Source organism: Poecilia latipinna, unplaced genomic scaffold (assembly GCF_001443285.1).
Source record: "Poecilia latipinna isolate Pla-1442-1.1 unplaced genomic scaffold, P_latipinna-1.0 Scaffold3039, whole genome shotgun sequence".
NCBI lineage: Eukaryota > Metazoa > Chordata > Actinopteri > Cyprinodontiformes > Poeciliidae > Poecilia > Poecilia latipinna.
This window is the reverse complement of record NW_015115655.1, coordinates 1-24021: the sequence shown is the minus strand read 5'-3', so window position 1 is coordinate 24021 and position 24021 is coordinate 1. Positions and strand designations below refer to the sequence as shown.

The window sequence follows — 24021 nt, the reverse complement described above, 5'->3', positions numbered from 1 at the left end:
CCCTTTTCTTAAGAAACAAAAAAATTTGGGGGAAAAAAAGGATGTTTTTGGATTTTTTGGTTTTTAAAAAAAAAAAAAAAAAAAAAAATATATATATATATATATATATGTTGCTTACGGTTGACAAACTGTTGTTCTTCGTGGGAAAGGATGCTGGTGAGATGAGCTCCCTGAATGCGGCACTCTCGCTCTGCAGAGTCCCAACCTTTCCTCTGGGGGAAGAATTTGTAGCAATGGCCCTGAAACTTGTGCCAACCATAGTCACATGTTTCAGTATCTGATGGCAGAGAAGATGAGATGGAGTTTTCGTGTGCAGGAACTATAGGATTTATAACTTAATTTGCCTTTCAACAAAACACCAATCTCTCTTAGAACTTGAAAACATGAAAACATTTGTAACAATGCATCATTTTACAAAGAGGGAAGTATAGATAAAGCCAATTATGGCCATTCAAGAATAAAGTTGTCCCTGATACTGTTTGTAAGTTAAAATAAACTCTGTTAGGCAGTGGTGAAGAGAAATAGGAAGTGAACTATTCAAGCCAAGTGTGAATAACCTCGTATAAACTGAAACAAGCATGCCATGTGATCTCTATCAAAGTATTTCTTTACAAGTCCTATATGAAAAATCACAAATATTGATTACAACTTAGCCTTAAAGATCAGCTCGTGTTGCAAGTGTTGAGTTATCAATAGAGTTTTGGATAGAGAGAGTTGAAACCAGAAGTTTACATACATCAGTAATAATATTTTTCTTAAAAATTCTGTCTCTCATTGGCATTTAGCAAATTGAACAAATTTAATTAATCCTAATTGACCTAAAACAGGAAAGGCTTATTATGATTTCAATGCATTATTTGTATTTTTATATTGTGTATGTAAACTTCTGGTTTCAACTGTATAATTAATGTAAACCAAAGACATGATTTGTAAAATATATTCCTGCATCTGTTTTCCTTGGCAAAATCTCTAGCCAGTTTTTGGCATAATTTTTATCCATTTTGGAAAAAAGACAAAACATTACATATTATATTTCACATGATAGAAAATTTGTCACACTTTTTCCTGATAAATTCCTTTTGGAAAATGAGATTGTCTTCTTTATATTTTTTTATTTTTATGAGAATATTAAGAACATAAGTATTTTCAGCGAATCTCAGTTTAAATGCAACTGATTGAATCTGTAAATCCAAAATGGCCAAAGGCTGAAATTAAATCAAACTGTTTTGAATCAAAACATTAGTTTAACTCCAATAACATTAGTTATTGTACTCTTTTCAGTTTTTTTTTGTATTACCTCATCCACAGATTAGTTTCTTTTTCACTTAGATTCTACATGATTTATATCAAATTAAAAATGTAAAAGGCTTGCGAATTAACAATCATGACTTGAATTATTCCTCTCCCAAAAACTTGTAATTTTGACAGAGATTTGTATACTTTTGCATTACTCTGTACATATTTCTCAATATTTCACTTACTGAAACAACAACAAACCCCCCAAAGGTATTACAAGCGTACTTTGTTGTTATTTCATGAACTAGTTGTTCCATCTTTCATTTGGCAACATATCTCCATACAGCTGAGTCTGGGTACATAATATGGGTGGAAATCAAGGAGGGCCTATCCACACAAAATTTAGGGTGTAGGCTAGTTAGGAAAAATCTGTCATAGACGTTTTCTTCGGTTTTTTTCCTTTGTCCGACGTCTGTTGTGAAGATTTATATGGAAATCCACTGTGTTGAAAAAGTCCAAATTTTGCTTTCCGTGTTTACTAATTGAGAAAAATCATACAGTGAGCCTCAAAGTGGTGATTATCTAAAGCAGTTGTCACCTACCCTACCAATTGGTACCTGGCCGCACAAGGAACAAATAAATATTTCCGTTTTATACTTTATCTGAGTCTGGAGGATCTTTTATTTTGAAAATCCTTTAATCGGATTCTCTCGGTTACGTCTTGCGCGCCAACATTGTGCCCACAAGCAGCAAAATGAGTAAGAAACAGATCAGTTGTCTTTTTAAAGGAAAAGGCCCAGAGAAGGGACCGGAGAATGGATTTATCCCGGTAGGTGATTCCCACAGTCCAAGCCCACTCTGGACGATATGCAGCAACAGGTGTTCTGTCTGTCATACCTCGTCAAGCCAGCATTCCTCGTGGTAATGCGCATGCACACATCGATGTTACGTTTCTTATAAATCTGTCATAACTATAGAAGTTTAATTTTGTGTGTTTTAATCCTCAGAAGTTTACGGTAAAAAAAATAAAAATAAATAAGAAAAATCTAGTTATTTCCACGCAATGTCTAGAAAGAGATGTTGTTCTGCTTGTTGACTAACAGCTTCGGTCAGCATCCAGCGTTATTCATGTGCTTTTTTTTTAAGGACGTATTCAGCATCTAGCTTTATTCATGCTTTTTTTAAAGGACATATTCCATGCAGTTTTCTAAAGAAATATTGAAATATTTAAAAAGCAGATTAGCTATGGGGACAAAATATCCCGCGGGAGACCAAATTTGTAGCCAAACAGTATTTGTAGTAGTGACGCTAAATGGGACTAATGTCTTGTTTACAGTATGGTAACGATATTGGAAACAGCAAAAGTCATTTGTGTTAATATGTTTGATTAACATTGCAGCTTAATTAAATAAAATTTACCATAAATGTCTTAGAAACATAACTCACAGGTATGACAGATTTATAAGAAATCTGCTGAGTAAGCAGTATGTGACGTAACATCGATGTGCGCATGCGCATTACCATCAAGTATGCTGGATTGACGGGTATTACAGATAGTCAGAACACCGGCTCGCTAATGGGGCAATGAACCATTCAAACTGCTTCACCACGTAGAGACCAAGCAGGCTGTGCATAAGCAACACTTTGGGTGTCATTGTCTCCCATCACTCTGAGATGGGACCGTCTTGTTGCAGAGAAACAAGCTCAGGGCTCCCATTAATTTGTCGTACCATGAGTTAAAATTTTCATGCAAGTAAAATGTTTGTTTTTGTGGTGCATATGTATCTTATTTTGAAGGTGTAAACGTTGAGAGTAGAAGAGTAGAGCTTGTTAGTTTTAAATCTGGTTCACATGGCACAATTTAGGAATTGTCAGCTGATTTTCCAAACCTCTATCACCTCACAGAGCTGATAAAAGTACATAATTTTGTGTAGTAGCAGTTTCAACCTCAGTTTCTGTAGTAGCAAATGCAAACAATATCAACTATCTGACACCGAAGGGAGGTAATAGATTAGCAATCATCATACACAACAAAACATGAGTCGGCATTGTTTACCATTGGTCAGTGCTAGATCTAGAATTAGACTGACTTAATTTCTGATTCGTTCATATGGTATTAGGTATTAGTTAGTTCATATGGTTTTAGTTTGGTATGACCATATAAAGAAGCTGTTCAAAAATTAATTAATCCATCATGTCATATAAACCTCAATAAACACAACAATATGAGGAAGTTGCATTTCTAATACACTGACTTTGTTAGGAAGGAGAAAACCAATACAAAATGAACTTACCTTCCTCACAGTAAAGCCCAGAGTAGCTTGGGAGACACACACATGTAAAGGAAGCCAGCCCATCAACACATGTGCCTCCATTACGGCATGGATTTGACTGGCACTCATCAATGTCTGTGGAACAACACAGTCAAAACAACAAGAGTAAAAATTTCCAGTTTATGTGATAGAAAATTTCTAGTATTGATCAATGTCATACCCGTTTCACACTGATGACCAGTGTACCCCGGAGAACAGCTACATGAATAGATGCTGCCACTCTTGAAGCAAGATCCTCCATTCAGACAAATGTTCTCCTTACATGAATACATTCCTGTTGAGTATAAATTATAAAGATTTAGGCAAAGTTCTATGAGCATAAATACTTTGCTGTATTGATAAAAAAAATAATAATAAAAGGTACCAGAAAAGTCCACAGTCTCGCCAACAACTGTGTGGCCCACATCCAGTCTTATTTGGACAGAGGGGGTTGTTCCTTCTTCTATTGCTGGGTCTCTTCCATTAAGGAATGGAGATGTTGACATTTTCCTGTCATGTTTTTCTTCTTCCTCGGAAAAGGGTGACAGTTGTGTGGCTAAAGATGTATCTAATTCTACCTGGTTTGGTGATTGTGTTGTTGATGTTAATTCTCCATGGATACTTGTGGTAGTTTCTTCATCACCTGTACTGATATCAGTTGTACTGATTGTTCCCCCTAAGGTGCTTTCAAGGTTAATCAATTCTATCTTTGATATTGTTGTAGCAGTGGCCTTGAATACAGTCTGGGAAGACTCACTTGTAGATGCTTTGGACATTGTGGAAATATCCACTTCACTAGTGTTTGACTTTGCGGTTTCATTGTACTGAGAAACAGATTGAAGTAGTGTTTGGTTCCCTGCACCACTGACTGGGGCATGATGATCATTGTCAGGGTAAAAGCTACTCTGTGTGGATGGTGGTTTTCCAACGTTTGCATCAGAAATTAGTTTTGGGAGAGCTGTCACATGACTTGCCAAATCATAATCAAGCTGACTCACAGAATTATTACCAGGATGAAAACTGGTTGATTCTTCAACCAGACGTTTTTCATGATTTGTGGACATAGGGTAAACTGTGGCTTGTGATGATTTTTCTGAGAAATTCTCTGGTTTTGGGTGGTGTGTGTTTGTGATGTCTGATCTCACTTGTTCAAATGATTTCTGAGCTGTTACTACAGGGGAAACAGTTGAGTGGAATTTAATTATATAGTCAGATGACGCTGAAATATCTTTGAGAGCAGGGTTAGAGGAAACAAGTTTACTTGAAACTCCAGTTACTGAAGATACTTTAGTTTTTGTTGATGAAGTCATTGATCTGTTTTGATCAATTCCAGCAGAAAAAGTAATAATTTGGGCTGTATGTCCACCAAGACTTTCTTTAGAATTTGAATGTGCAGACTCAGTAGTAGCTTGAGTTGATAACAAAAAAGATCTTGAGAGGTCAGTGACTGAAACTGGGTCTGGAGTTACTGGTGAAGGAGTAAAAAAAGGAGAATTGACAGTCCCTGAGTCTTCCGGTTCTTCTATTAAGTCCATCTCTTGTGTCATTGTAATTGCTGAATCAACTTCAACTTCCTCTGTCTGGACAGTTGGGTAAAATGGAGAGGAGGAAACTACAGATACAGTATCAAAATTAATGAACATATTATCTTTTGTGCTGACTTTGGAGGTGGAACTTTCTTGCCTCAAATTATATGTGACTCCAGAAAACAGTTTATCTTCATCTTTTGTGTCCTCCGTGAATTGAATGGATGCACTGCTTGATGGTTCAGATGCATGCAAGACCATAGTAGGCATTTGTTTAGCTTGGTCAGTCTCAGTTTGGTTGTGACTTGGCATAACAATCACAACCTGTTGTTCTTTGTTACTGTGATATATAATACCAGGAGATGGTGTGGATGTTGATTTTTTATTAGTGTCACTGCTAGAACTATTAACTGTGTGATCATTTATAACATACTCTGCTCTGTAAGATGATTGTGTTGCTTTGTCTTCTATTGCCACTCCATCTTTATTTGGACTGTTTGTTCTTGAATTTGGATGTTTTATTGGTTCAAAACTGAGGGGGTTTTCTGTATTTGAGAAATGTTCAACCCCTTTTTTGGAAACCTGCTCATCAAACGTTTTAATTGAAACAAAGGTTTCAGTTTTATCTGACATGTCTCCAAATGTGGCATTGTTGGTTATCGCTGGGTTTGAGGTAAATATATCAAAGGCTTGGTCAGTTGTACTCCTATTATCTGTTAAAGTAAAGCCTGAATATGATTTTGATTTTTGAGTTGTTAGATGTGATGTACTAGACGCCTGTAAAGGAGGAAATGTATTTCCTGGAGATAAGCTTTTAAGAGTCGCTGAGCCATGACTTGAACTGTCTTTTTCCTTATACACTGACACTGAAGAAACTGAGTGAATAGTGCTGCTCAAAGAAAACTCAACTGGTTTTTCAGTAACAGGGATAGAAGATGTTGCCAATTCTAAAACTAATGTTGAGGGAGGGAGGGTAAATGTGACAGAGCCAGTAGTATCAGGGATGTGGGAATGTTTCAAATCAATAATAGATCTGGTATTAAAAAGAGAATTAGAAACTGGCTGAAATGTTGATTCACTGGGGTTAGCATCAGAAGAAACATTTCCAAAGCCCAGATCAGCAAAGTTAGTCTCTCTGTTTGTCATGTGTGGGGCTAAGGTTGAGGAGAAAATTTTTTTGTCAGAAAGACTTGTTAATGATTGACTCTCAGTCTCATCTATCTCAGCCTCATCTGTTGCAACAAAAAAATCATTGTGAGATTTTGTGGTCAGTTCGGTGTGCTTTGCATCTGTTAAGTTTCCTGGAGTGATTGCCAGGGCAGATGTTTCAACAAAGGGTTGCTGAGCTTCTGTTTGCATTTCAAGCACTGTATCATCTATGTTGGCAGATCCTTCGAATCCTGAAGACTCTGTATCATTGAAATCATCAGTCTCTGGTGATGTCACCTCTTCATTGGTAAAAGAAAAGTTAGGTTCATTAGTTGACAATCTTGTAGTGACTTCAAATGATGACATGAGTGAAACCACTCCATCAGACTCAGATGCTGTCTGAGGCATGGCCTTTTCACTTTCATCTGTTACTGTAGATATAGTAGTTTTACTCTGCAAAGGAGTAGAGACACCAAAAGAAACATCTGTTTTTGAAGTATCACTTGTTTCAGCTTTTCTTGATGTCAAAAAGGACATGTTGTTAAAAGCAGATGGAGTAATCAGAGAAAGCATTGATGGGCTCATGGTTTTACCGTCAGAGGCAGCAGATGTTGGGAATGGAGTAACTATTGTCACATCTGACTTGTCAGCAAAAGCAGTAGAGCCTTGTCCAGAAGGTTCGCGATCTGTGCTTATTTGAATCGTCATAGTTTCAGGAGATTGTGTTGTCTCACTGATGTTATCAGATGAAGATAATTCTGTAGCAGTAGAGACTGCTGGGGACATGTCAGTGGTTTGGCCTCTTGTAAAGCCTCCATCTACAGGAGAAGCAGGAGATGAACTTTCTGTTCTGCCTGTTACTGTGGAAAATGAAGGTCTCGTTGTCTGACCTGTTTGATCACTGTCTTCACCCGTAGGTAGAAGATCTGTTGTCTTCTCGGTGGTGAACATTGAAGAGTCAATCGAAGATGCAATGTCTCTGCTAGACATTTCACTTGTTGGTTTACTTGTCCTATCTTCTCTTGTAATTGGAGATTTTGAACTTTCCTCTGGAACTGCTGATGTTTCCTGCAACTTCACTGTGGCAAGAGTCTGATATGTTTCAGATGACACTGATGTTGGTTCCTGTGTGCTGTGGAGCGCTGAAGCTGAAGAAACATCTGTTTTGGAAGTATCACTTGTTTCGGTTTTTCTTGATGTTGAGACGGACAGGATATTGAAAGCAGAAGAGCTAGCCGTGGTTGTAGTGATGGTGGTGTCAGTAGACTTAGTGATGTTTTCACCAGAAGTACTTTGTCCTGTTCTCACAGAGGCAGACTCTGATTCAGGAGATAGTGTTACTGTTGTTGTGTCAATACTGTAGAGACTTGAAGATACACCAATAACGCGTATAGATGATGAGAACAAGTCTGTACTCGTAGTTCCAGAACCGTCCATATCTTCTGTAGTAGCACCAACACTTTTCTCTGCATGTTCAGTGAGTGATGAAACTGAGGGGAAAGTTCTTTGTTCTGTTGAAATGCTACCAACTTGTTGTGTTGTTGTGGTCTCTGGACTAATTAATGAGGTACCTGTTGTAGATGTCATGTGTTTGCTGGACATTTCTCCGGGGTGTCCACTAGTAGATGGATTTGTGCTCCCTTTATCTGTAATGGTGGAACTTGACGTTTCAAATGAAGTTGCAGATTTTGCTTGAGAATGGGATGCGGTAAAAGTTTGTTCTGTTTCAGGAGATGCCAGTGTTGGTTTTTCTGTACTACGGAGTAAGACGGCTGGGGTAACAGCAGATTTGGACACATCACTTGTTTCAGAAGTGTACGATACCGAAGGTGACTTTGTGCCGATTGTTGGATAAACTGCTGTTGTCTTCATTGACGCATCAGTGACATTAGGATGTGTTTGTCCTGCACTTCCTGGATCTGTGACAATGGGCTTTGAAGCTGTGTCAGGTTGAATACCTGATCCACTAATAGGAACGGACTCCACCATTTGAAACACTGTATATATTTCATCATTCTGATCATGTGGAGTTGTGGATGATGAGACAGATGGAGTAATCTGGGAAAGCGTTGATGGGCTCATGGGTTTACCGTCAGAGACAGCAGATGTTGGGAATGCAGTAACTATTGTCACATCTGACTTGTCAGGAAAAGCAGTAGAGCCTTCTCCAGAAATTTCGGAATCTGTGCTTATTTGAATCGTCATAGTTTCAGGAGATTGTGTTGTCTCACTGATGTTATCAGATGAAGATAATTCTGTAGCAGTAGAGACTGTTGGGGACATGTCAGTGGTTTGGCCTCTTGTAAAGGCTCCATCTACAGGAGAAGCAGGAGATGAACTTTCTGTTCTGCCCGTTACTGTGGAAAATGAAGGTCTCGTTGTCTGACCTGTTTGATCACTGTCTTCACCCGTAGGTAGAAGATCTGTTGTCTTCTCGGTGGTGAACATTGAAGAGCCAGTCGAAGATGCAATGTCTCTGCTAGACATTTCACTTGTTGGTTTACTTGTCCTATCTTCTCTTGTAATTGGAGATTTTGAACTTTCCTCTGGATCTGCTGATTTTTCCTGCAACTTCACTGTGGCAAGAGTCTGATATGTTTCAGATGACACTGATGTTGGTTTCTGTGTGCTGTGGAGCGCTGAAGCTGAAGAAACATCTGTTTTGGAAGTATCACTTGTTTCGGTTTTTCTTGATGTTGAGACGGACAGGATATTGAAAGCAGAAGAGCCAGCCGTGGTTGTAGTGATGGTGGTGTCAGTAGACTTAGTGATGTTTTCACCAGAAGTTCTTTGTTCTGTTGAAATGCTACCAACTTGTTGTGTTGTTGTGGTCTCTGGACTAATCAATGAGGTACCTGTTGTAGATGCCATGTATTTGCTGGACATTTCTCCGGGGTGTCCACTAGTAGATGGATTTGTGCTCCCTTTATCTGTAACGGTGGAACTTGACGTTTCAAATGAAGTTGCAGATTTTGCTTGAGAATGGGATGCGGTAAAAGTTTGTTCTGTTTCAGGAGATGCCAGTGTTGGTTTTTCTGTACTATGGAGTAAGACGGCTGGGGTAACAGCAGATTTGGACACATCACTTGTTTCAGATGTATATGATTCTAAGAATGAAGGTGACTTTGTGCCTATTGTTGGATAAACTGCTGTTGTCTTCATTGACGCATCAGTGACATTAGAATGTGCTTGTCCTGCACTTTCTGGATCTGTGACAATGGGCTTTGATGCTGTGTCAAGTTGAATACTTGATCCACTGATTAGAGAAATGGACTCCACCGTTGCAAACCTTGTCCTCGTATCTTCATACTGATCATGTGGAGTTTTGGATGATGAGACAGATGGAGTAATCGGGGAAATCATTGATGGGCTCATGGGTTTACCTTCAGAGGCAGCAGATGTTGGAAATGCAGTAGCAATGGTCACAACTGACTTGCCAGTAAAAGCAGTAGAGCCTTCTCCAGAAGGTTCGCTATCTGTGCTTATTTGAATTGCCATAGTTTCAGGAGATTGTGTTGTCTCACTGATGTTATAGGTTGAAGATACTTCTGTAACAGTAGAGACTGTTGGGGACATGTCAGTGGTTTGGCCTCTTGTAAAGCCTCCATCTACAGGAGAAGCAGGAGATGAACTTTCTGTTCTGCCTGTTACTGTGGAAAATGAAGGTCTCGTTGTCTGACCTGTTTGATCACTGTCTTCACCCGTAGGTAGAAGATCTGTTGTCTTCTCGGTGGTGAACATTGAAGAGTCAATCGAAGATGCAATGTCTCTGCTAGACATTTCACTTGTTGGTTTACTTGTCCTATCTTCTCTTGTAATTGGAGATTTTGAACTTTCCTCTGGAACATTAGAGACTGGTGTGTACACAATAGGTTGCTGAGAATGGTCTGGACCTCCTCTCAAAATAACTGGCTCACCATCAGCTATGGATGGGATAGGACCGTCCAAGACATGTGGCACAGTTGCAGCCTGGGAAGTTTCTGTCATTTCAGCTGGAAAGAAAATGGACAGTAAGGAGCGCCTTTTTGTTAAATGAAACATAAATTTCAAGTCACAGAAAAACAGAGATACATTCAATGTAGTCTAAGGTACACCAACATATAATTCGATATGAAGAGACAAACGCTGTGATTGTATTGTCTCCTATTATTTCTGCTTTCACTTTGCAATATAATGTAGCATCAATCGAAGATAAAAAAAAGAAAAAGCAAGTAGTTTTGAATCTAAAAGGAAATTAAGGGATTTAAAGATAGCCCCCATTTTTATTCTAAAATATGAATTCCTAACATTTTTAGGGGAGTAAATTTTGGCTTACATTGTGTTTAAATTTAAATTGAGGACGTAGTTTATTAATTTATGTTGTCGGTTTATCCTTAAGGGTGTAAATAAATACATTCTCAAAAATCAACAGTCTACTTCTGAAAATACTAAAGAGGAAGATTAAAATGCATATGCCATTATGGAAGATAGCCGGATAATCTCACACAATTGTTTATACGATGCTTAAAATTCTTAAAATAAATGTAACGCTTTCAGTAGCATATCTAAACCTAAAACAGTTTGGGTACATTTATTTGGTGGGAAATATATATTTACAAAGTGACACATTTACCCACATCTCTGTTGTTAAAGTTGCAATAAATATTTTTTTATAAAAATATTTTTATTGTATTTTTGTTAAAACTGTTATTCTGACAGCATTTGAGACAGATATGTGAAGAACTCAAGCTCCTCTATCTCATCCTCAGCAGATGTGGTCTTACTGCCTTCTGCAGAAATACACTACTCACAGTCAGAAGCAACCAATCACACCCGATGAATGCCTTTAAAGTTTCACTGACACTCATGTATGTGTTGCTTACACTCACCCCCTTGTTCTCTTCTGTACTACAGTTTCTCTCACTGAACAGCTGAGCCTGTTGTGAATGTGCAGGCTCGAAAAAAAGGCCATAGCCTGATGATGTTTATGGTGGAGAAACAACCTGTGATGTTAGGTTCTTTCACCATCATTAGCACAGCTGTAGCAAACCATCAATCTCGAGCTTGATGCTTTGTGCACTGGGGGGTGTGAGCAGCACCCATACGAGGATGATTGACACTGCTGAGACATTCCTCCTTCCTCTGATTTGTTGTTTCTGACCAACAGCTTTGTATTTCTTCAGAGACTAGTAGGACCACAGGGAGGAGGCAGAAGAGCTGTATTTTCTCACAGATTACCTTTCCATCAGGACATAGTGACCATTTTAACAAATATGCAAAATGATATTTCTATAAATGTTACCCATTGCAGCTTTACTACTTTGTACAATCTCTTTTTGCTAAAAGATGAATCTTTTCTGATAAAACTCTGACAGGTTGTGAGCATATTAAGATACACAGTGCAGACTGACAGACACCTTGAGGATGTCCAATTCCACGGATGTCCAATCCGTGGAATGGACATCTGTTGGTCCCGTGGTTGTGTGACCAAGGGACCAACCTTCCCCTGGTCATACAACCTGGCCCAGGAAAGGAGTGCAACATGTAGGAAAAATGTGTTTGGAGCCTTCACAATTAAACACTATAGTTCTCAACATCATCCCCTTAGTCATGGTAAAGTGGAGGGAAGTCAATATTTCTTACTCTTCACTGTCTTAGAGCGACTCTCAGGAGGAACATGGCAGGTGTCACAGTCCACAGTGGGGAAGCAGGGGTGTTGCCCCGAAACCACACCAAAAAGTTAAAACCTTGCAGAAGCCTATGTCGGGTGAGTGCGACCCTGCTGGACCACTCACAGGCTGCAAAGCTTGTGGTGTTCAAATGACCCCATTTCTTAAGATTGCAGGAAGGTTAAAAAACAAATATTTATGACTCAGTGCAATATTAAAGGGCAGGGGAATGGGTTGACCACTTGTCAGTTTAGGCAAAGAATGAACAACCATCCAACAAAAGTTTTCAGCTGGATGTCTTCTTTAGGACTGATCTTGAAAAACATTTGTCATCCATTCTCTTAAATTATTCATAAGATTATCTTGAAGAACAGTGGCCAGTAGACAACATGAAGCTACCAGATTTACAAATACACAAATCCTCCTAACCCTCCTTCACTCTCCTTATTTTCTTGCTATCTATGCCCTCAGTCCCATTGTCTCATCTCTGTTTTCCTTAAATGACAGTGTAAAAAGATTATCAGTTGTAAATGAGAACACCTGTAGCCTTTCAGCCATGTTGAAAGACACCTGTTACAAATGCAGGTCACGCCTGGGAACTTTGGCAATTTCCTGGCCTTACTGACCCACTCAAACACATACTTGTTCTAACACTTAAACAAGCAGATGCATGCAAAGACGAAACTCATGCAGCCCTATCCCCTGGTCTGTCATTTTTTGCACCATCAACCCTCTCCACAAAAGTCACCAAGGAAGCACCACTTGACCTGTGTAAAGTTCACCATAACACAACAATCTGGAGCAACACAACAAATTTGCTAAATGATGTTTTTACACCCATAAAAAAATAAAGTGATTTTCTTTAAACCCAAATGAGATTTTATTTTATTACAATGCAATCAGACAAAATACTTTTCAATGCCACCACAAATTTTTCCGCAAGTTTTTCCTATACACACTGGGAGGGCAAAAAGAGACTCAGAAAGTCTCATTCAATCACATGAGCAGTAAAAGTAGCTATAATCACTTCCTTTGGATAGGCAGCCTCCAGCTGTTCTGACAAAAAGGGCAGGGACTGTGAGTTAGTGATGACATCACCTTATGAGGTGGTGTCCAGTCTAAGATGAAGACAGGCGTCTGTGTTTACAGCGCTTAAGGCGGTAGACTGCCAACACACTTTAGTTATTGCCAGGTTGGCTGTCAGTCACATGGTCACACTCAATTAGGGGAATAATGTAAATGCATAGATGTAGTTAAACAACACAAAATAACCAGCGTGCTTTTACGTGTATGACTATGAGTCATAATGTGACTATAAGTCACATGACTCATAGTCTTTCTTTTTTATTACTTTCATAATGTAAAAGTCATATATAATAATAGTTACTATTATTATGACATTCATAATGTTGAAGTCATACATGTTTTAGTTTGAAGTGTAAGTCATTGTGCCTAAGTAAAGTTCGCCTAGCATCTAGTGTAAGTTTTATTTATTTTGATGTTACATTTGATAAAACAAGGGCTTAAATATAAACTACTTTTGTCAGTGGTTTTTTGTTTCTTTTATGTCTGTATGATACCAATGATTGCCACAAGAGTAGATGTAGAAACCAATAGTGTTAGGAAAAAAAAACTACAAAGAACTGAAAACTACTTTTTGGGGACCAGGTGTAGTGCATGGCAAGACAGCCCTCAAAAGAACATGGCAGGGGAATCTGCAGATAACTCCAAAGTCAGAAGATACTGATTTGATAAGATGTAATGACATCCGTGGGAAACAATTCCATCCACAAAGACTCCACACAACAATTCACAAGGTCCAAAGAATCTATTGCTATGAAGCCAGTACCAGAACCCACAGGGTACCCTAGATATTACATGCTATTTTCTCGACTGGTCAGAACTAGTTCAGCAGCAAAAGAGGGGCCTAGTCGTTATGAATACTATCATGTGCCAAAACAACATAGGAAGCAAATCATCTATAGAAAATGCATTATTATGAATACAAACTGCATTTGTACAAGCATGTAACTGCAAATATTTCACTTAATTCCACTGGAGGAAAGAAATGATCTATGCAGAAGACCATATTCAAACCAAAGACAACTTTGTCACACATTGTCTTACATCTCCCTCCTTATTTGTCCTATGTTTAAAAATGTAACAAAATGCAAATCTTACCTGAAGTATTCTGAATCTGTGCCTCCGTGACCACTGAAGGTGTGACTTTGAGCATGCTGGTTACAGCCGATGTCGTAGAAGACAATGTAAATCTCTCTGCCCCAAAGCTTCCCAAAGTGTCATTTGCTGTCGGCGTTTCTGCAGTATTTTCTGTTCTCTGACTGCTGGACTCACTGAGGTTGTGTTCAGCTGTTGACAATGCCACTCGACTCTCAACCGGAAACCTGGAAGCTACATCTGGAGCACCAGATGTAGCAAGAGAATCTGCTCCCTGTACTTTTTGTATTGTTTGCGTTTCAATGTCAAGGGTCTCTCTTACTTCTGTGGTGCTTATCTCATCTTCTGGCACAGTGTAATACCTAGAGGTAGTGCCACTTGTAGTTGGGGTTGATTTTCCCATGGCAGTTTGATCTATGATCTGTGGAAATAGCTGGGATGGTGGAGGAGCCTCAAGAAAAAAATCAGTTGCAATCCCATCATAATCTAATGATATTGGCAACTGGAAACCAGGACTTGCGATGAATGGTGTTGATTCAGAGGAAATAAATGCTTCTTTCCTGGTCATTTCAGTAGATTCTGTAGGAGCATCTGTGATTTCAGAGGAAACATCTGTGATCATCCTATGGGTCACAATAGTTTTCTCTGTCTTCCCCTCTGCAAACCTGCCTGCTGTACTTAGAGAGTCATCTGGTAGAAGTACATCAGGTTTGATTGTGCTGATCTCAATCACCGAGTGGGAATCTGGATCTTCAAAGGATGCTGTGGAACCTGTGGTCTCTTTCGTCATGTGAATTTCAGTGATCTCTCCACCACGGGAAGGAACAGGTTCAGCAGTACCAAAGCTGTTAGAGTAATTTATGTCTATGTCGCTTATACCATCTTTATCATCAGGATCCTCTATTATTGTTGGTGCAACTGTTGTGATTAATTGAGCGTCTTGGTCAGGGGGAGTGGGCTGAGGAGGAGACATACTGACAGAGAACATTGATGTAACATATGTGGAAACATCATAGTCTGAAGACTTCTCTGTCTCTGCTGTTGTGTCGAATGATGTGGTGGCAACAGTGGTGGATCTGGTGGTGGTGGTAGTAATGACTTCTTGTACAGACACATCCACAAGGAAAGTCTGGTTGATTGTGTCTCTCCCTCCTGTAGAGTAGACAATAAAAAACGCAAAATATGTCAAAAAATATGAATTACTTTGGGAAAACCAGTAAATAAAATTGCATTGAGAATTTGATGACTAGCAATTGTAAGAGATTTTTCAGACTGTGTTGTCCTGCAAATGTAGCACTGATGTGATTTGAGTGTCTGTGACTGAAATGTGCACATAACAAGGCTTTTTTTTTCATTCACAGAGTAAATACTTCACATTGAAAATGTGTGAAACTATATTTATTTTTTAGAGTGGTGTAGCAGGGTTAAGTTCATAGTGTTGCTGCAATGCCATTTCAGTTGTTAGGAAACAAAGAGTAAATAACAGCAACAGATGGCATATGTGTTCACAACTTCTAATGTTTCCTAGAAACTTCAGAACAGACAACTCCCTCTGTTAACTCTTACTGGACTTTCCAACCAGTCATAAGAAGAAGCCATTTTTTTCTAAGCATAAAGAGCTAATAGCTCAAGACATTAAGTTTAAACTTTTAATCAGCTTCCATGTTCTTGAATGACATGACAACAGGATATGCATGAAAAATTAGGTAACCATTCAAGCAGTCTTTTTCATATGCACTATGAAAGTTTCTCCAAACATTTCCAGATTTGCCTAAAAGGGTCACAATGTGCGTAACAGAGGAATTAAGCAGTGTACATAGTTGAAGGGATCACGCCTTGTGGTTTTGTTACTGTTTCTTCATCTTTGCCATCCTCTGTTGGTTCTGTTACTATAATGTAGCTATCTTATAATATGACTGCTTTCATTTTCTTCGGCTGAGTGTAGAGCAGCAAATACTGTATCAGATAAGTTAATGATAAGCATTTTACCAAGTCATTTAGTTCATAAATTATTTTCAAAAAGGGTCCTCTTCCTTCCTGCTCCTCTGTACTTCCAGACTCTTGCATTTAATCATACTAATAAAAAGCAATCTAAAGCCACCCTTAGTTGCACTGACAGACTGCATAAAAGGCAGCTGTTGACCATTACATATTAGCCCTTGGCCCATGAAACTACAGCAAATGTGACATAAGGCGTGAGACACATTTTCCACTACAGGAAAATGAGGGTCTGCTCTCAGAAATATTGGATTGTATCACAAATGCATTTCAACTCTTCCTGTTATGGAGACCCTTGTTTATTTCAGGGAATCCAAAGTCTACTTAGCAAATAATCACTCCTTTTTCTCACTGCATCCAGCTCTGAGCTATGTGTTTTTCTGTTGTTTAGTTGACATTGGCTTAGGTAATATTTTTCTACAGAGACCGTACTGCAGGTTGTAAAGACAGAGAGGACAGACATCCACCAAAAAGTGGCACTTAAAGCTCACTTGCACTAAGGTGTAAATACAACTTGGGTGAGAGAGCTGACATGACACACACAGAGCAGGAGGTGAGTGTGGCATGTTTGCGTGCCCTCTGAACTCCATGAAGACTTATCACTGCGAGAGTCAGCATGGCCCAAGAGGCATTAAATGACCAGGCAGTGGTCAGCTTATCTGTCCAGCCTTTCATTTGTGAAGATGGAAAGACCATGTCAAAGGTCACCAAGGATGACTGAATTTAGAAGTCCAGCAGTAGTTTTTGTCCATTATCCAAATGTCTGCTCAGATAACTACAAGTGAGAATGACAGAACCAAAACTGACAATGGAAATTAGAGATGAAAGCTGCAAGGGGAGGGTCAGTTAGTGTGTCTAAAAAGGCTGCAGCGTTGGGCACTTTTACTGCCCTTTCTAAGTTATTTCTATTGTCTATCCTTGGTGTTGCCCTAGAAATTGTGAAACTATCACAGTTTTAGGGTTTTTATCATTCTGTTATCATTTAGCGTACCATAAAGGGGCATTATTAATGTGATGTTTAGTAAAGATCCAATTCTGAATTTGCTTTTGTTCTCATGATCATCTCTGTGTAAACCTAGGTCCCCTGTAACATAACTAGTTTAACCTGAACATTTTCACATTAAACAGTTGGGTTTCATTTATTATGACTAAAATTACAATTAAATTAATATTTGTTTAATTAAGATATAATTTACACATGTGGAATTTTTAAAGGAAAAATAAACCTTAATTAGGACAACTGGAAGTAATGAAGCATAATAAATTTAAACGACAGTTCCTTGACCTCAAACTCCTGAGAAATATCATTGGTCATTTTTTGTCAATTAGAAGAAATATTCTTTATGTAATTTTAGTCCATAGACCCCACTAGCGTCTGAAACAAACAGCACAATGCCTATTAAAAATTAATCAAGCAGCTTTCTGATGTAGTTCCTGAAACACTTGAATGCCAGGCAAGGATGGCAAAAGGTATAACAAATAAATGATAAGGCACTAACAGTAATCACAAATAGATAAACGTTTTCCCCCCTCTTGCATTTCAAAATGTATATAATGGTTGTATGCATCCATTGTGAAAAACAAAGTGTAGGAAATTGGAAATGAATAAAAGGACTAGAGTTCACAGCAGTCAGGTTTTGGTTTTGCTTGGATGTGTTATATGCTCACACATTTTGAAAATATTTCACCAAGATTTTCAGATGTTGGGAGTGTGCATTACAACAGCTTCACAGTAAATGTATCCATGTCCTCATTATACATTTTTATCAATAACCTTCATCTTAATTGACTTGTATTAATTGTACATTTAAAAACAGACAAACATGTCTGCTTGTACTTTTTGCTTTGCCATGTAGAAAAAGCTTTTTACTTGTCTTCAAGCTTCAGTATGTAACTTTAATTATTATTATTATTTATTTTTACATATTTGTTGAAACTGTCACTATATCATGACAGAATAGTATGGGACAGATAATCGGAAAATAATGCATCCTCTGCCTTCTGCCATTGCTAACTAGAACCAACCAATCAGAGCCTGGAGGCAGGTATTAGCGTAACTCAGGGAAGAAGTGAAAAAGTTTGATCTTTTCACGGATTATGTGTCTCATGTTATATTGTCACAACATTGTGACAGTTTTAACAAATATTACATACACACTGCAACTTTAAACTGCCCTCTTAACTTTGAAAAGAAATTAATTATTCATATTTTTCTATTACTTGGTGTTTTATGACAAAGAGCATTAACCCAGCAAAATAAGCAAAAGGGGGAAATGTTGAATGTTTTTTCTGAGATAATTTTCTATGTCGTATGAACGTTTGCTTCAGTGCTAAAATCTGATTATTCTGTCATTAAAACATGCACTGCACATTCAGTTTACATTTCAAGAATTCAAGCAAAATAGTTTGTCTTTTTTTACCTCTGAAGCAGTAAGCTCCAAACTTCATGAAAGGTTCTGGAAAGCAGGTCTGATTTCTGTAGCGATACAGTGTCCTGACACCCATTAGGCCTCCGCCACATGGGATTCTAGGATGCACAACAGGGTGTCGCACACTCCCGTCAGAGAGCCAGCCATAGTCGCATCTGTCCAGTCCCATTCTCCAAGCAGCGTGGAGTTGGCCAGTGGACGCCAAGACAGCTTTGTATTTTTTGCACTCCTCGGTGGCCTCTAAAAAAGTTAGCTTACCCGCCGCAGGAGCATAAAAGACTTCACCTGAAAGAGAGAAAAATGAATGAAGACTTTATAAATGCAAGGCACTTATACTTGTATAGTGCTTTATCTAGTCCGGACGTTCGACCAAATGAGGCCAGCAGTGAGACGGTTTAGGCAAAATAATGCAGAACTACACATACAAGAAAATGTAAAAAAAAAAAAAAAATTACACAGAGACATAGAGCTAGAATCCTAAATAACCTATTCAGACAGTTTGTCAGTAAAAATAAAAAAATGTTGATTTGGGGCTTAGTTTCACGTTAAAGAGTAATTGCATTGTTTGACTTGTAATCAAACTGGTGTGTCACACAAGTCTGTTTAAATGTGGAACAAAAACCACAATCTCTGGGTAATACAGTATTCGTTTCTGGCAGTATTCCGAAGACATTATCAACAATGATCACATGGTAATAAAGAAGGGTTTTGGTTTATTAATGCCTGTGTAGCATATGTCTTCAGTAGCTTAAACTGCATACTTAGTGTGCTACCTCTATTTGTTTAATATCTGTTTGCAAATCTTCATTAAATAATATTAAATACCATGCGCTCAAAAATCGCAGATAGAGGAGCAAATGCTGAGAGGTGATTGGAATTTATATTTGACAGCAGGGACATTAATCACAGTAAAATACTGTAGTACAAGAACAGTATCAGATTAAACTAGTTGACGAAGAGAGAGGAAAAATTGCTGAGCAGTGCCAAAGACAGTTAAAAATCTAATTATCATACTTTTGTTGGGGACTTTTTTAAAAACCACTAAAGCCATTCTTTCATGTGAAGTTATTAGAAGCTTCTCTGCAATTGTCCTTTTACAAAATGTGAAGCTGATTATGCATGTACTGTAAATTTAAAGAAGTATTCCTATTAAAAAATACATGCATTACCATTGTGGTACAATAAGAGTTTTAGCTGAAGCCTTTTTAAACTCACGCTGTCAAAACTGCCCCAATAGCTTACCGTCAAGTTTATCGACGTAACAGTATACGTCATAGGTCTCTGAAGGTTTTCTAACTCCATAAGTCCTAACACCAGGTATCATCTTAAGGTTTCCAAGGCAGCCGTTTCTTGGTCTGGTAATTGGGTATCTACAGAAAAAGGGTAAGTATTAAAAATCATAATGTCACAATGTGCATATCTTTTACATTTGCTGTACATGCAAATGTAAAATGTATATCAACAGTAGCGTTGAGTGATAAAGCTGACCTCACTGTCTGGTCAGCAATCCAGCCAGCATCACACTGGTCAAATCCATCTTCATAAGCTGCTTTCAGCTGGGAATAGGTAGCTATGCTTGCTCCAATATCTTTGCAAGTTTGGACAGCTTTCTCATAACTTAAGGTGTACCTGCTGGTGCTCGCTCGATAGTGAAAAACAACACCTGGCAACAAATAAGTTACAAAAAGTAAGCACCATTCAAAGATGAGAGACAATCAAATATTGTATACGCAGTTGAAGACAGTCATCTGCAATTCGTTAGCATAAATCCAGGGTGGTAAATTCTGGCAAGTGTCTTGTAAAACACTCTCTGAGGGTAAAAAAAAAAAAAGAGTCTTAGCGTCTTTGGAAACAAGGAGGTTTGCAATAAGCTGAGAGGATATGTGAAATACTCACACTCTTCACCACAAATGAACAAGATAACTGCATGTGATGCCATGGCCCTGAAATCCCCATATTTGTGGACGGTAAACAGGCGCTTCAGATTTGATTGATGGTGTCAATTAACATTGCAAATTGTTGGAAAAGAGGTCAGGCAGATTGTAAACCAAAACTATCCCAGTTTCTCCCCACCCATGCTTCCACAAAAGTTATACAGTATCACCCACATTAATTTTCTAAAAGCCTATAAAATTAAAACAATTAAACAAGGTGAAGATATGTTATCACATGACCAGCAGTAACACATGTATTTCACAGTAGTGAAATACACTGTTTGTTTGGTAATACTGGAGGGGGGGGGGGGAAAGGGGGGATGACACAAAGTAATGACAAGACACCCATGAAATGATGTGCACCTAAGTTTGTATACAACATATGGAAGGTTGCCCATATTAAATCTTTGTTGACTGGGTTTAAACAGAGATAGCCATAAAGTACTGAATATTCCACTTTTTTTTTTTTCCACAGCCACAAACCTTAACATATTTTATAGGGAATTTATCACAAACTATTTCTTAAATCTTTTTTAAGGAGGGCATTCTCTCTGAAGCAAAGACAACTTAAAGTTGTAGTTACCTCTCTGTAACTACTAGGTAGCTGCAGCTATCAAAGCATTGCTCTCACATCCTGTTTACATCTCTATCACCACTTGTATTCCATTTCTCTCTTATTAACCTTTCTTTTTTTTAGCAATCCACTTCTGCTAATTTCGGTTTTCATCTAAATCATCTAATTCCATAACACAAAAACAGGGAAACTATAAATAGCTTACCGCTGACATCAAGGTTAACAATATCATGTGTGTCTTCAATGCCGTATGTGGCTTCACAACTGTAAGTCCCAGCATCACTAGCTCGCAGCTTCACCATAGTCAAGGAGGCGTCGCCGACATCCTCAGGGTGACTGGGCACCGACACACGGTTCCTGTAGATGGGGTTCATCTTGATGACCCCATTTTGCATCACCAGCACTGTAGACTTTTCCTGTCCTTTTATTTTGGTCCATTTGATTCGTAAGTAATCTTTGCCATAACTGGCTGTTCTATTTGTACCTATGAGTGGCGCTGATGTTGGGATTGTGGAGAAGAAGCAGGGAAGATTTACTTTCCCTGAGAGGGATCCAGAGATTGGTTGGATTATTGATAATGTGTTGGATGCTGAAAGGCAAAAAAAAAAAAAGGCAAAATAGTTAAGTACTTTTTACTTCCCATCCTATTATATTCTGTTTACTCTTTCCTCAGAACATAGAAGACAACACACACTGCCTCAGTTGCAATGAAAGGGTGTGACAACTACACCCATCTTAATAAAAAGAAAAAGAAAAAAAACATGCATCATGTCTTGAAAGTGACTCTTGGAAAGTTGAACCTCATCTTTAAAATGATGGGTGTGGGAACAAATTCCCCACTGAGTGCAGTGCATGTACAATGTTTTAATGGAGTTCAACTATGTTGCTGAAACAAGGACACATGGCTAAATCATTTCATGTTAGACCTGGTAAGTTCTTGACATCTAATGCCCCCTCTTGGCAAACTAAGATTAGTCTAAACTAGAATGATGTCAATATGACAAACAATACAACATCAGACAATGTAAAAAGTTTATCTAAAAAAAAATGAAAAGTTTGAATGGGTAAACATTTCACTTGAAGTAATCTGTCTTAATTCCTTCATTAAGGATTAATCCAGATTATTTCAGGCTCCTGCTAGCCAACAGGTCAAGATAAAGCTAACTTCTATTATCTTAAAACAATCTCAAAAAGTATTTATGGTTTGTTCAAACAGTATTTCATGACAATATTGGTACTTGGTGATTTTTTTTGTACATAGAATATGGTAATTATTTGCACAGGAAATACTCACCAATCACCAATGATCTTTCTGTGTGAAACAAAGACTGATGACTGAACATGCAAAACTATTTCAGTCACAGTAACTTTGATGTAAACGTACCATAAAGTAGAAATCAACAAAACAATGTGACTTCTACAATATGTTTGCCTTTTTCGCATTTTACTTTCATATGTACACTTTGCAAAGAAAGATTACTGATGATACACCACCTCCTAGTTTAATTTCTTGTGCAGATAATCATCAGTTTCTATCAATAACCACTCACTGCAAACTTAGAGACAGCTTAAATGTTCAAGAAATAAAATTAACATAAACTTCCATGAAAATATTTTAAAATGGTAATCTCCAATTTTGTATGAGGGTTCAATTAAACAATTAACTATTTAATATTTTCCTTTTACACCATATTGCCTTTTTTGTTGGGCACATACTTCATATGCCATGTAAAGATTCATTGCCTTACTTGTAAATACCCACTGAAACTTGATAATGGTCTAAATATTCATGAAATGGTATTCACATGAACCACTAATGTTTTAGATTCTGAAATTGTTGTAATACAGTAGGAGTCCTCTTTGCCCTTGACCTAAGTTGGACTAGCTAAAATAAAGGTGCCATGAGACTTATCAGCTGCAGGCCGATCCAGACTCTATCAGTGGCTTAAGAGAGCAGTAGTCAGGGCTCCTGGAGTTTTGATGGCCCTATCTCCATAACAGTGTTTTTTTTGTTTTGTTTCAACCCTGGTCCTTAAGGCACACTGCCCTGCATGTTTTAGAGATGTTTCCCTGATTTAACAAATCTGGTCAGGATAATTGTAGTTCCCCAACAGCCTGTTAAGCAGTCACCAATTGAAATCATGTTTGCTGAAGCAGGGGAAGATCTAAAACCTGCAGGACAGTGTGTCTTGAAGACCACGGTTGAAAAACACAACACTGTCCTAACACTGGGCTTAAAGAAAGATAAATATAACGATTGTCCACTTTATACAAATCTTTATTTACATCCTTTGTTTTGTGATTTTTTTTTTCTTTGTTCATACAGTCACATCTGTTTGGGGGCCTTAATAATGTATTTGTGCTGATAAAGACATTTCTTGAAAATTTAAACTTTTTAGAAGCAATACAAGGTCTTACATCATGCTAAATCTGGGTCTGGCTACAGGTATATATGTTAACTCTTCATAGTTTTTAACAGACATTATGAATTGAACCGTTAGGTAAGTAATCCCTCAACTACCATGACATAACCACTCATAGTGCAGAAGATCAAAGCAAAAGTTCATTCAATACTATATCTTACGTTAAAATTTTTGCTAACAACACAACATTGCACGACTGCAATCACATTTATTCCATTGTTAACATGCATGAGCTCATGTTTGTCTTGTGTTTTAAAAAGTGGGAATAGATGCCAGACTCAAATCAATAGCAGTAGGCTGTATCACACAAAGCTCTACAGAGAGGAACCAAATTACCATTTTTTCCTTTTTTGGAAGGTTTTTGATGGGGGAGGAAAAGAAGGAGTTGGCATTCACAAGGAACAATGTAGAGAATGCTTAGAAAACACTGGTGAAGCAGCCCTAGAGGCATGAGTTTGTGTGCTTTAATAGAAGGCCATATTAGCATGTGTGATGTTAGCAGCTGTTCTGTCTTCAGACCAGTGGCTTTTTTCTATTATGGCCCGGGTGTTGAACTGACAAAGTGTATAAACCAGCGCACTCATGTAACTATCACCTTTTCCCAAAATAAATAA

General features: G+C 38.1%; 1 protein-coding gene across 1 annotated transcript in view; it reads right to left on the bottom strand.

Annotated features, from left to right (window-relative positions):
- Positions 1 to 21573, bottom strand: part of vcana (versican a) — a gene marked incomplete at its 5' end in the record, with an annotated part of 29745 nt that extends 8172 nt beyond the window's left edge. Inside the window, 7 exons of the mRNA XM_015022537.1 lie at positions 119 to 277; positions 3531 to 3644; positions 3730 to 3843; positions 18468 to 18761; positions 19719 to 19846; positions 19965 to 20139; positions 21190 to 21573. Of these exons, the coding sequence (XP_014878023.1) occupies positions 119 to 277; positions 3531 to 3644; positions 3730 to 3843; positions 18468 to 18761; positions 19719 to 19846; positions 19965 to 20139; positions 21190 to 21573 (1368 nt within the window). The remainder of the gene's footprint in view (positions 1 to 118; positions 278 to 3530; positions 3645 to 3729; positions 3844 to 18467; positions 18762 to 19718; positions 19847 to 19964; positions 20140 to 21189) is intronic.
- Positions 21574 to 24021: the final 2448 nt, after the last annotated feature.